At 37.7% G+C, this 12,587-nt stretch overlaps 1 protein-coding gene across 6 annotated transcripts; it reads left to right on the top strand.

Annotated features, from left to right (window-relative positions):
* Positions 1-170: 170 nt before the first annotated feature.
* LOC104776810 (uncharacterized) lies at positions 171-12,338 on the top strand. Of its 6 annotated transcripts, none has more exons than XR_015591583.1 (27): positions 171-596; positions 1,076-1,235; positions 1,753-1,845; positions 1,983-2,085; positions 2,209-2,371; positions 4,275-4,449; positions 4,909-5,037; positions 5,142-5,687; positions 5,763-6,383; positions 6,545-6,613; positions 6,873-6,983; positions 7,051-7,293; positions 7,602-7,649; positions 7,739-7,876; positions 8,106-8,261; positions 8,361-8,423; positions 8,646-8,756; positions 8,847-8,930; positions 9,029-9,076; positions 9,346-9,420; positions 9,619-9,714; positions 10,368-10,448; positions 10,522-11,263; positions 11,305-11,440; positions 11,538-11,621; positions 11,704-11,807; positions 11,898-12,338. XR_015591583.1 is itself a non-coding variant. In XM_087503004.1 (27 exons), the coding sequence occupies exons 1-27, from the start codon at positions 382-384 to the stop codon at positions 11,998-12,000; spliced, it is 3,936 nt and encodes a 1,311-aa protein (XP_087359130.1). In that variant the 5' UTR covers positions 171-381; the 3' UTR covers positions 12,001-12,338. The 6 variants fall into 6 exon arrangements, 4 of the variants coding, with proteins under 4 accessions (XP_087359130.1, XP_087359133.1, XP_087359139.1 ...); XR_015591585.1 differs by having other exon boundaries at positions 10,522-11,254; positions 11,291-11,440; XM_087503004.1 differs by having other exon boundaries at positions 10,522-10,593; positions 11,396-11,440.
* Positions 12,339-12,587: the final 249 nt, after the last annotated feature.

A 12,587-nucleotide genomic window follows, 5' to 3' on the forward strand; every position in this document is an offset into this window, starting at 1 on the left:
TGTCTTAAAACTGTGCTAAGATCGTGTTACTAGAAGTCTAGAACCAAACGGTTTGGCATATAAAAGAGCTTTTTGGTTAGGTGAACATAAAACGGCACTCATTTCAACTCCCAAGAGATAAAACGACAAGGTGTTTGTGTGTATGGCGGAATTAATTGAAGCCATCCGGGTTTTTTTTTTCTTTTTCTTTGTTCTCCAGCATTTTTTGTATTTGTGTAAAATTTGCCTAATTGCTCTGTGTGCTGCCGCGTCTTTGTCGCCGAGATTCTTCTTTCTCCTTCTTCTTCAACCTTTGAAAAACCCTAAAAAGATAAGCGTCAACTGCGGAGGCACCGTATTATCTACCTTGACAATTCCGCCGGACGAATCTAGAATCCAGTAATGGCGGCTCCGGCTGCCGCGACAGCGAGGGCACAGGCGCTATCTCTCCTCGCCGCTGCCAATAACCACGGCGATTTGGCTGTGAAGCTCTCGTCTCTCAGGCAGGTTAAGGAGATTTTGCTGTCATTGGAGCCGTCTTCGTCTGCTGAGATTTTCCCCTATCTCGCAGAACTCCACTTGTCTCGTGAAATTCTAGTCCGCAAATCCCTTATCGAGTGAGTTCCTCTGCAATTTTTACGATTCGTATCTGTTTGAATACTTCCTTCTTCTTCTTTCACCCTGGCTTATATCTTCCCTTGCTCTGCACGAACTCGTAGAACAATTAATATGTACTTTGTTGCGTGTTTAGGGTTCTTCTGTATTTTTCCCAATCTGGAAAAGTGTTTGATGTTTCCTATCGTAGCTGATGTGTTATATAAGTTTTGCTTACGATTTCTCTAGTCGGCATGATTGTTTGTTTTTTTGGTGCGATAGATTTGAAACTTCCTCAGCAATATTGTGGATATTAGTCTTCCATTTCTGTTTTAGTACTTAGGCATACTTTTTAATTCCCCTTGCATAGTTGAATTATCGCAAGTTTGTGTTAAATAAACTAGGTTCTTAGTCTACTTTACTTTGGGGGTGTAGCTATTCATGGTGATTAAATTTGTCTGACAAGGTAAGAGACTGGTTGATCGATTCTTCTGGCTGGCAGGATCATTGAAGAGGTTGGTTTGAGGATGCTGGATCATTCTTATGTTCTAGTGAATGTCTTACTAGTCTTATCAAGGGACGAGGATCCAGTTGTTGCAAAGAAATCCATTTCTGCTGGCACCACTTTCTTCTGCAGCATCTTGGAGGAGATGACAATGCAGGTTCGTACCTTTTTTTTCTCAAGTTAGTTATGTTCTTTTATACACATATGTTGTTTTGAGATTCCTTCTTGGGCTCTTTGCAAAATCATACGATTGTAGTCAATAACTACCAGCAAAGGTATCTTACATACTCATAATTAGTTATGAAATTGAACTGTTAACCCATGGAATCAGTCATCTTGTTTTAATTTTCAAAACTTCGGTTGGTTTTTATGTTGGTGCTACCTATTTAAAATTTAAAGCTAGTGTCATAAGGCTTTAGGGTCATATGAAAACGTGAATAGAATAAAGCAGGGCAAGTTTGCTAATTTCCTGTTTAAGTTTTTTTGGGTTTCTGATGTCTTTCCCTTGATTTTCTACTATATTTGAAGTTTATTAGTTTAATTTTATATATTAATAAAGCTTTGAGATCTTTGTGGGTGTTCCTGTATAGTCACCACAACAATGAACAAAATCTTTAGCATTGATATTCCCTATTACTCTCGCTGATATATACTATTCTTAATGATCCATGCAGTTCCATCATCATGGTAACGTTGATCGTTGGTGTGGGGAACTATGGACATGGATGGTTAAGTTCAAAGATGCTGTCTTTTCCGCTGCATTGGAGGTATGCTGGCTGTTTATAGCTTCTTCTTTTTGTATGTCTGTTCCTCTCGTGTGGTTTGATCTTTGGTGGAGTATTCATTCTGCTTCTTTGACAATTTAAGGTTTTCTAACTTAAAGTCTGTTGTTCTTTCATAATAGCCTGGCTGTGTAGGGGTGAAAATTCTTGCTCTAAAATTTATGGAGACATTCATTTTGCTCTTTACTCCTGATGCATCTGGTCCTGAGAAAGTTTCCAGCGAAGGTATTATGTTCTGATCATGCAGGTTTTTCTTAAATTCCGATCATATAGTATGAACCTGGAACCGCACAATACTGATTTGTGCATTTCGTTACTCGCATGTCAACTTTTCCTATTCTACTACAGGAAGTAGACAGATGTTCAATATTTCCTGGCTTGCTGGCGGTCACCCCATTCTGAATCCAGCAACGCTCATGTCTGAAGCAAATAGGACATTTGGCATCTTAGTAGATTTCATACAGTCAGCTAATCGTATACCGGGTGCACTGACGATATCTGTTATTAGTTGGTATGTTTCTGAATACGTCCCATCATTCTTGTGTAGTTACTTTTCTTTACATTCATCATGATGTTAGTTGTGCTTTTACCTGTTACTATTTTTGCGATCCCTCTCTTTTAGCTGAAACTCTGTTAGTTCTTTTACCCCTCAGTATGTTGATTTTTTCTTGCAAGTAAGTTGATATGGGTGCTTTGGTACTCATAAATATTAGCTTCTTATCGTTGTTCATAGTGTGAAGCACTCATTCTCATATATGTTGGTGATAAACAAACTTTAGAGAATGTGTCCTCCTACACTGATATGTGTCCTGAATGATAGGGTGGTATTAATAGTCATCTTTTGCATAAGCTTTATGTGTGCCTCATGTTTGTAAGATACACCAAGAAGCAGATTATCTTCCACTTGTAAGTAGTTTGATGGTCATGATTGGCTATCCTACTTGCATTTTCAGCGTCTTGAATCAAATTTTCTTTGTAAATATATAACATCAGTGGAATGAAATTGCTGGTTTCTTATGTATGTGTACTAAAAATTTTGGCTGAGAGAGATAAAGCATGGAGACAGGTTATAGCACCGGTTCAACCCCTATGATATGGTTGCAGCTAACCGAATCATAGTCTGGGGGGAATTGTCTCAGTTGAAGCTGCATCAGTTACAGATATTGACAGTTACCTGGGGTATGTGGAGCTCCAAAATGCAAGTGATAAAGACATCAAACAATGGATAGAATGGTCAGCTCTAGTAGTTAGAAATGTTTTTGCAAATAGTCAGCTCTTGAGGGAAAATTTACTTAGTTATGTGAACTGGATGTATATATATATATACTTATGACTGCAATGTTGGGATATGAAAATGTATACATTACAGTATAACAATTTATGCACAGTATCATTTGCCAATCAGTGTGTCGTTTCTTAATTCTAGCCTAACATTTATCTACATACTGGTTTTTCCTGCTGTTTTGATGAATGTTTCTTCTCCATTTATAGCATTAGGTGGATATTTGAATGGTTGATAATGTGTTAAATACATTTTGCTGCTTGTTCTTCTATTATGTGTTACTTTTAGATGGATATAGAAGTTATCTCATGGTTGTCATTTCCATTAGGTGGTATATCGCTAATCAGTTTGAACTGTCAAGGTTCCTTCATCTGTTTGAGAGAGCCCCTTCAGTTTAACTTGGGAATTCTCTGCATAGCAAACTAATTTGTCACTTTTGAAAAAATCTTTAAAAGTACTAATTACCTAGCAGATGTTTGTTTTTGTTTCAACTAATATTGCCATTTAATGTCTGAGGGCACTATTTTTCTAGAGAGATCAATGTCAAATATTGAGAGGAGAGACATTGTTTAGAGAGATGGTTTTTGATTTTTCGGTTTTCCCTAATGCTTTGTTAATGGTGCTGTCTTAAAGTAAAAAATATGTGAGAATTGATCATCTTGTTGCTTTGGCAACGGTAACAAATCATCTTTTTGTATTATGCCAGTAGTTAGTCTGTAATTGCAGGAAATTTTTGAGATATGCTAGCTTCCAGACCAGATCTTGACTCCTCAAACTGTGATAATGAGATATGTTAAAATTTAAATTGAGGATAGTTTCATGCTGTTAAGGAGTTTATTCGCTGTGTTGTATGCTGCAGAATCATGAGCAAAGTTTCTCACAGGAATTGTTGCTCAATAAAGTTTATATCAAACTCTAGTATCTTTAATGTTAGATAATTTTATATATATTAAAAGCAGCGCCTCGCACCTAGGGTTGTTTCATTGACGTCAGTATAGTTATTTTTGTTTTCTGAGATCTGCAGTGATTCATTAGGACATGCTTGTAAGAGGCATACTTGAATAATTTGCAATTTTGACAATTTCCTATGTAAGCACTGATATCTTATCTGACAGTAGCTTATCTTTCGCAGTCTTGCGGTGGTAGCAAGGAAGAGGCCTGTCCACTACAATACTGTCCTCTCTGTTCTGCTGGATTTTCACCCAAATCTTGAGACGGTTAAGGGGTGCCATGCTGCAAGCGTTCAATATTCCATTAGAACTGCCTTTCTGGGATTTCTTAGATGCACTTTCTCACCAATAATAGAGGTATAGAGTTCAAACTTTATTTCTTTGTTTTCTCTGACGTATATCTTAACTTTAGTCATCTATCACTCCTCAACTCTTCCCTGTTTTTGCTGAATAACTAACTCATCATTATTAAACATCAGTTCTTTGTATCTTTATGCTAATGAAAATGTAGTTATTTTTTGCCACCTTTCTGGTCAAATTGTCAACCTTTTGTTATCTGGTTTGTCTACTCTAGGAATGTTGCATACCTTTTTTCCGCCAGATGTGCCATTCAGTTTCTTTTAGTAAAAGTTTGTCATTGACCACAAGAAAGTGACATGTTATTTAGTGTCATTTCATGGATTGAAGCCTCGCAATAGGTAGAATAGAGTGCAAAGAAGTGTTTGCTTGATCAAATCATATATCACAAGTATCATATGTTTTCTTTTTAATTGCTACTATTTGTTTTAAGTTAGTTTTATTTTTATTTGATTTTAGTCAAGAGACAAGCTTCTTAGAGCATTTCGAGCAATGAATGCTGCAGATGTTGCTGATCAAGTTCTCCGTCAAGTTGATAAATTGATCAGGAATAATGAGCGTGCTGCACGTGAAAATTTTTCTGGCAAGGTAAATGTTTTGTTTTCATTTTTTCTTTTCTACTCTTCTATAGCTTTACATCAGCTTTTTGATCACTTTGACCAGTAACGTCTCATGATAAACCTACTTTTCAGAATAACCAGTCGATTAATCATCAAAACTCTTGGGATATGTCAAAGAAACGAATAATGCCCCAGGGTGAAGATGATAAAATCAATGGAGAGGTCGCTCCGAAGCGCTTTCGCCATAATAATAATGTGCATTTGACCCAGCAAGTTCAAACAAGTGAATCCCTACAGGCACCTGTCTCTATCAATGGCATTTCCTCTGGTAACCATCCTTCAGACAGTGAGTTGACACCAGTTGAACAGATGGTTTCAATGGTTGGTGCTTTGCTTGCTGAAGGAGACAGAGGAGCTTCATCACTTGAAATTCTCATTTCTAAGCTTCATCCAGATATGCTTGCTGATATTGTAATAACAAGCATGAAACACTTGCCTAGTACCCCTCCTACGTTGACAAGTTCACTGGCTACTCCAGCAGATATTGTGGTATCTTCTTCTATAAATACCATGTATTCTCCGACTCCTCCACCAAAACTTCCTTTTGACCCAGTCCTTCCTTCCGATGTGCCTAGCTTGAATAGCTCGGTTGCTGACCCTAGACGCGACCCAAGAAGGGTACAAACCTCCATTTGCTTTTTGCTTATATGTTGAATGTTCTTTCTACAAGATAACTTATCCATAGTTATGCAGGATCCCCGTCGCATGGATCCAAGGCGTTTAAATTCATCTTTGGGACCAACGTCACTACCTGTAGGTGACGGTGAAGAATCAGTTCCAGCACAGAACGACATCTCTACCTTACTGAGTAAGCCAGTTTCAGTTCCTGCTGCCACGGCAGGGGCTATGGGTTCAGTACATCCAACAGCAGTAGAGCGTAGCCAGAACAAGTTGATAGGAAGTTCAGTAATCAGAATAATCGATCAGCCTGATTGCAGAGAGGACCCCTCAAATGAAAAATCATCCTTAGATGCTCCTTGCATGGATGATAAAGGCATTAGAGAAACAAAGTTTTTTGGTTCTGATACAATTTGTGATTTAGATCTGGTGTCTATCCCAGATTTTGATCAACATTCTCCTTCAACATCAGTCCCAGAGTTTGATCAACATCTCCCTGCAACATCGGACAGTACTGCACCAGAAGAGAGCTATCGAGAGTTGGCACCTGTTCCATCATATGTTGAACTTACCGCAGAGCAAAGCAAAACTGTAGGAAAGTTGGCTATTGAACGCCTAATCGAATCAAATAGACATGTCTTTGGGTTTGATTGTAACAAGATACGCATGGCATTGATTGCCCGATTGATTGCTAAAGTGAGTGCCTTTTTGATTTTTGTTACTTGTTATTTTGCTGTCAACTCTTGCTAGCACTTCCATCATATTTGGCTTTATCCTTGTGGAATCCTTATTTCAAATTCTCCTTTAACTCTTTCTTTTTACAAGAGTAAATATTACCTACATTACTATTTTTCCAGATCGATGCGGGCAATGATGTTGCAACCGTACTAAGAGAGCATATTAGTGTGGATCATCAAGAATTCAAGGTACTTGTTGGCTGCAGTGTTCCTCAAACTCAGTCGTCACTCATTTATCTACGTTTTGAATTTTGAATATCTTTTCTCTATGTCAAGAGTGTCTTGGCTGTCATAAATATTGTAGCATCTTTAACGTACACACCCAGTGCACTGCTACAGTGCAACTATCTATTTGTCTGCAAAAAATTTCCCCTCTCCAACTCCCACTGACCAAGAGTCTACTATGTGTCTAGGCAAACCTTTGATCTGTTTGCTTCTTTGTATCTAGGGGCACGAACTTGTTTTACATGTTCTCTACCATCTACATTCAATGGCGATTCTGGAGACAGATGAATCCTCTCCCTATGCTACTATTTATGAAAATTTTCTTATAGCAGTGGTGAGTGTTAATTCAACTTTTTCTAATTCGTGTTTCTGGATCTTGCTTATTAAGATGCTTACTGTAGGCAAGATCATTTCTGGATGCTCTTCCTGCTTCCGACAAGTCTTTTAGTAGGCTTTTTGGAGAAGCTCCACATCTACCCGATTCAGCCATTAAGCTACTGGATGAACTCTGCTCCACTCGTCATGACCCAGTTGGTAGAGAAATCTGTGATAGTGAGCGTGTAACCCAAGGGCTTGGTGCTGTTTGGAGCTTAATTTTAGTGCGTCCGAATGAGCGAAAAGCATGCTTAGCTATAGCATTGAACGTAAGAATCCGTAACCAAACTATATTAATTACCTTTCTTACAAATCCTGTCTCGTTGGAGTTATGTTATAGTCTCAGTGATGGAGAACATGGGAATTCCAATAATATATGTTCTGGATTTTGGTTTATTGAAGAATGTATAGCAAATTGCAGTTACATAAGCAGTGTGTTCTGATCTCTAGGACCCAGCTAATATTTTTCTACATTACGAGAATGCTGTGCTCGAAACTTTCTTTTATCGACATGTTTCATGTCCATATTGGTCGCTTTTTCATGTTTCTAACGCATGTTTTATTCTTGTTATGACAGTGTTCTATTCATTCTGAAGAAGATATTCGTGCAAAAGCCATCCGACTTGTGAGGAAACTAGTCCCGGATAACAATATGGTTTTTATTTTACTGCTGGTACAGTGATTCTAATTGATGTTTCTCAAATGCATGCACAGGTTACAAACAAACTATATCACCTAACATACATAGCAGAGCATGTTGAGCAATTTGCAACAGATATGTTGCTAACTGCTGTGAACTCTGAGACAGATCTCTCACAGTCTGGATCAATTGCAGAAGGAATTAAAAAAGAGGTAATAGCCAATAAGAGTTCCCTTGAGGGCGTTTAGCTTAATTCTTGTTAAATTATATATATACAGGATTATTAGTCTATAGAATTTATTAGATGTCAGTTACTTTTTGTGCCTGTTCTCGTAAGCCTCTAAATTTTCCCTTGTGTGGGTTACCTAGTTGATGCAATGGGAACGCTTCAGTTTGTAACCTTGACTTTTTGTGGGTTGATTAGCTGACACTTATTTTCAGGCTAAAAGCCAGATAACTTCGACAAGTGACTCCCTATTGTCTGGAAGCTCCGACATTTACTCTCAACAGGATCTACAAACTTCTCGTGATGTTTCAGTTTTATCAACTTCCGAAGTTCAGAGACTGATTTCTCTGTTCTTCGCTTTATGTAAAAAGGTCTGCGTAGTCTTTGGAGTTGCTCCTAATGCACATAAGTATTCTCTATCATTTAATAATATTCCTGTAGATCTGATGAATGCTACTTCTTATTTCCAGAAACCTAGTCTCCTTCGACTTGTCTTTGAAGTTTATGGGAGAGCTCCAAAAATAGTAAACCAGGTGAGTTTGTCACTTCCTTATAAACCCTCACGCCATTTATGTGCATCACATGTGGCATAAATTGGATAGGATAATACACGTCTGAACACCAGATCTATTTTTGTTGGGGCAATGTATAGCATTACTTATATGCATCACGTGTGTTCTCCGGTTTTAACGGGAGTAAATGATAGTCACAAACATCAAAATGATTTATTTTGGTGACTTTCTAAAATGGTTCAGGCTTTTCATCGACATATACCTATTCTGATACGAGAATTAGGTTCGTCTTATACGGAACTACTTCAAATAATATCCGACCCTCCTAAGGGAAGTGAAAATTTATTGACATTGGTAAGTGGCTTCGGTGTTTCCTTGTAGTAAACCCATGTTGGCCTCAAACGTAAATTCTAATGAACCACGCTCTGTTATATTTATGTCAAGGTGTTGCAAATATTGACACAAGAATTGGCACCTTCATCGGATTTGATTGCTACTGTAAAGCTTCTATATCAAACAAAGCTAAAGGTTTGATTTGCTATGAAGAGCTCGCTCGTATCTTGTTCTTGTGTGTATATATTATGAAAATCAAGTTCACAAAGCCTAACAGAAAATTTGTTTTGCAGGATGTTTCAATTCTTATCCCATTGCTTTCTTCACTCACTAAAGATGAGGTTATTACTACTTTCTTTCCATAGATTCTGCTCTTTCTACTGTACTTTTACCCTGAAGGAAGATGAAGAGGCTTGTAATTTTTATTATATTTCTTGTTCCCTTGTTATTCTGCCTATCTGAATGTGGAAAAAAATAAGAACTAGTAAACATGGAAGACTTCTGAAAATTTTGTGGTCGTTTACTGGTGGATGCGAAAGAAGTTTTGTTATTACTCATCAATGCTAGAAGTTTCTTATCTTATGACGGATATTCCTTTTTAATGTCACAGGTTTTGCCCATCTTTCCTCCCCTTCTTAATCTTCCGCCAGAAAAGTTTCAACTTGCACTTGCCCATATATTACAGGTATATGCATATTCTCACGTTCGATCCTTTATTTGCTATCTTATTGCTTATGCTATGCATAGAGGGATTTTACCTTGCAATCTTTGATGAGGTGAGATACCTAGTAACAAAACAGAAACCGGTGTGCATGTCATTAGCATACTATACATCAGTAGCGTTTCTGAACTTGTCTAATCCTATTTGTTATATCTGTGATAGGGTTCTGCTCACACAGGCCCTGCACTAACACCTGCCGAGGTACTGATTGCTATCCATGATATTCTTCCAGAGAAGGGTGGGCCACCACTGAAAAAGGTATTTCCTATTTTTCTATCTGGTTTGAAAGTTCTTCTGTAGGGAATTGTTGTCTGCACTTGTTTGCTCGAAATCAGTTGTGGTACTAGACCTACATTGTTGTTTATGGCCACGTCAGCATAACTTACGTAGAGGCAATTATCATAAATCGTAGATTCAACAGACACGAGGTCATCGGGAAATTAGTTGGAAATAGTTGGGTTGGGAGAGTTGGTTCTATCAAATAATCCGTTGGTTTAGGTGTGTACGTCTATTACAGGATTATAAGAGATTTCCAACAGCTTTCTTCTTACCTCAATTAGTCAATCCTCGTTCTTAACAAATCCAAAGAATTTTGGTACGTGAAGACTGAAGAATCACCACTATGTCATATCAAATTCCTTTTTTAATTTCCTGCTAAAAAATAGGTTTATCCCAGTATCCTCTGTCCGTGCAAGCTATTTATGCGAAGATCAATGATTGATCTCATGTGATACGCTGCTTTAGGAAGGTAGAAAACTAGGGACAATCAGCAACTGGCTACTTAGATGGTCAGACTTGCTATAGACCAGATTAATCTGTTCTCGCACGGACGACCCTTTGTGCTAGCTGTTCTATTTATTTTTTCGACTTTTAGCACAGTCGCATTTGACTACGTGGTTGTTTTTTTTCAGATAACAGATGCATGTTCAGCTTGCTTTGAACAACGCACTGTTTTCACGCAGCAAGTCTTAGCAAAGGCCCTCGGTCAGATGGTATGTCAAATATCATGGAATAGAACTATGGATTTAGTTAGATATTGAAATCTGTGATACTTTTTGTCTGCAGGTTGATCGAACACCTCTGCCTTTACTCTTCATGAGAACGGTTATTCAGGCAATCGACGCTTTTCCTACACTGGTAAGTGTCCTACCGTAATAGTACTGAACTCGGTGACAAAAATACCCAAAAACTCTTATTACAATTGAACCAAAGTAACTTTAAATAGAATTTGAAAACCCCCAAAAGAACTGCATTCTTCCCTTGGCCTAACCCTACAAAAACGAGCCTCATTTTTAATTATAATAAACGTAAAAGGTAAAAAGCTATAGGAATAGGAAAGAAGGAACTGTAAATCTTAACGTTTAGCTAGCGAGTTAATTTGACATGGAAAAGAAGACGAAATAATACAATCATTAGTGTTAATTAGGTTGATGGAGCCTCATGTATAAAGGTTGCATTAAATTACGTTGATAAATTTGTAGAAATTCTAAGACCTGGCTGTATCTGACAATTCTGATTGAAACCAAGCTATCCAGAATAATTTTGATGTATTATACTGATAAAATTGGAGGATCTTTTGTATACCGACTCCAATAATATCAAAATGTAAACCCAGAAATCCAAGCTTACATATTGAACTGAAATCACAATACATTGTGGCATAATGAAGCTGTGTGAGCTGGTAGAAGGCATACCTGGAAACCGTATCCCAAGTGATTAGCCAATCGAAAGGGCACATTAATTTTTTTTGTTGTCTAAGCTATTTTATAAGATTGTTTGATTGAGAAGTGACAGGAAAGTAAAACTAGTAAACGTTTTGATTGAGAAGTGACAGGAAAGTAAAACTAGTAAACGTTTCTCTAAAGTATTTGTTTCAGCTATAGGATCAAACTCTCTTTTTGTCAGAAGTAAAGAAATTTCTCGTTTTTTTTTTGTCCAGGTTGATTTTGTCATGGAAATTCTTTCCAAGTTGGTGAGGAAGCAGGTGAGTGATATAAAGATCAAACAAAAGGATCAGCTTTGTGATTTATTTTTCGTCCTCTGTGGTTATGACTGAATGTCTCCGTGTCTTTTGGATGCAGATCTGGAGACTGCCAAAATTGTGGCCTGGCTTCTTGAAATGTGTGTCTCAGACAAAGCCACATTCGTTCCCAGTTTTGTTGGAGGTACAAGTAACGTTGTAGTAGAATATACGAGTTTAGTGTATTAACAGAGAATCCAAACAACTCTTTTGGTATCGTTTTGCAGTTACCAGTACCTCAACTTGAAAGCATCATGAAGAAGTTTCCTGATCTAAGACCTTCTCTCACTGCTTATGCGAATCAGCCAAATATCAGAGCTTCTCTGCCAAAGTAGGTCCTTTAACTCAAACAGACACTCTGTTATCCAGTATTTCAAGTACAAAAATGTCAGATACTGAGTCGTGATGCATGTTTTACCAGTTCAGCTCTTTCAGTTCTTGGGCTTGACAATGGGCAAGATTCGCGTTCACAAATGCACCCTTCAGATGCAACATCGTCTATTCAAGGGACAGCCTTAACGTGACTCTCTTTGGAAGATTATCGACAAGTTGTAGTGTCTGATGGAGACGAAGCAGAGATACTTAAATCCTGCGTCAATGGTGCGAGACTGGCTACCACGGATATACCTGACTACTAACTACATGTGTTTGCGATTAGTAGCAAGACCAGTATGGTAGCCCAACGTGTGTGGTCGGTCATTCATATTTTCTTATTTGTTGCCCTTTTTTCGTGTATATTATTATAAAACTTCACCATGGCCGTGAGAAGGGGTTCACATGTAATAGATGTACAATCGCATCAACGTTGTTTCCTATGAAGAGAAGATAAGAGTTGAAAGAGTTTAGGATTATAACAACTAAACGAAATTTGAATAATTCATTTAACTTTATACCGTTTCGACCCAATCCCATTTTAAGACCCCCAATACTCCAATAGTATTCATTTCGAATATAAATAAGCCTCTTAACTTGTATTCAAGGATACCTTTTTCCCCGGAATATTCAAAATCTTTTGTGTTCTATGGGAAGTATAGTTGTCAACTGGTTTGTACATAGGCTATGTAGGTAAGTATCACACGTTTCAGAGCAAGTCGGACAATTCTCTCGTTCT

Source organism: Camelina sativa, chromosome 3 (assembly GCF_030686135.1).
Source record: "Camelina sativa cultivar CO46 ecotype springtype chromosome 3, ASM3068613v1".
Lineage (NCBI taxonomy): Eukaryota > Viridiplantae > Streptophyta > Magnoliopsida > Brassicales > Brassicaceae > Camelina > Camelina sativa.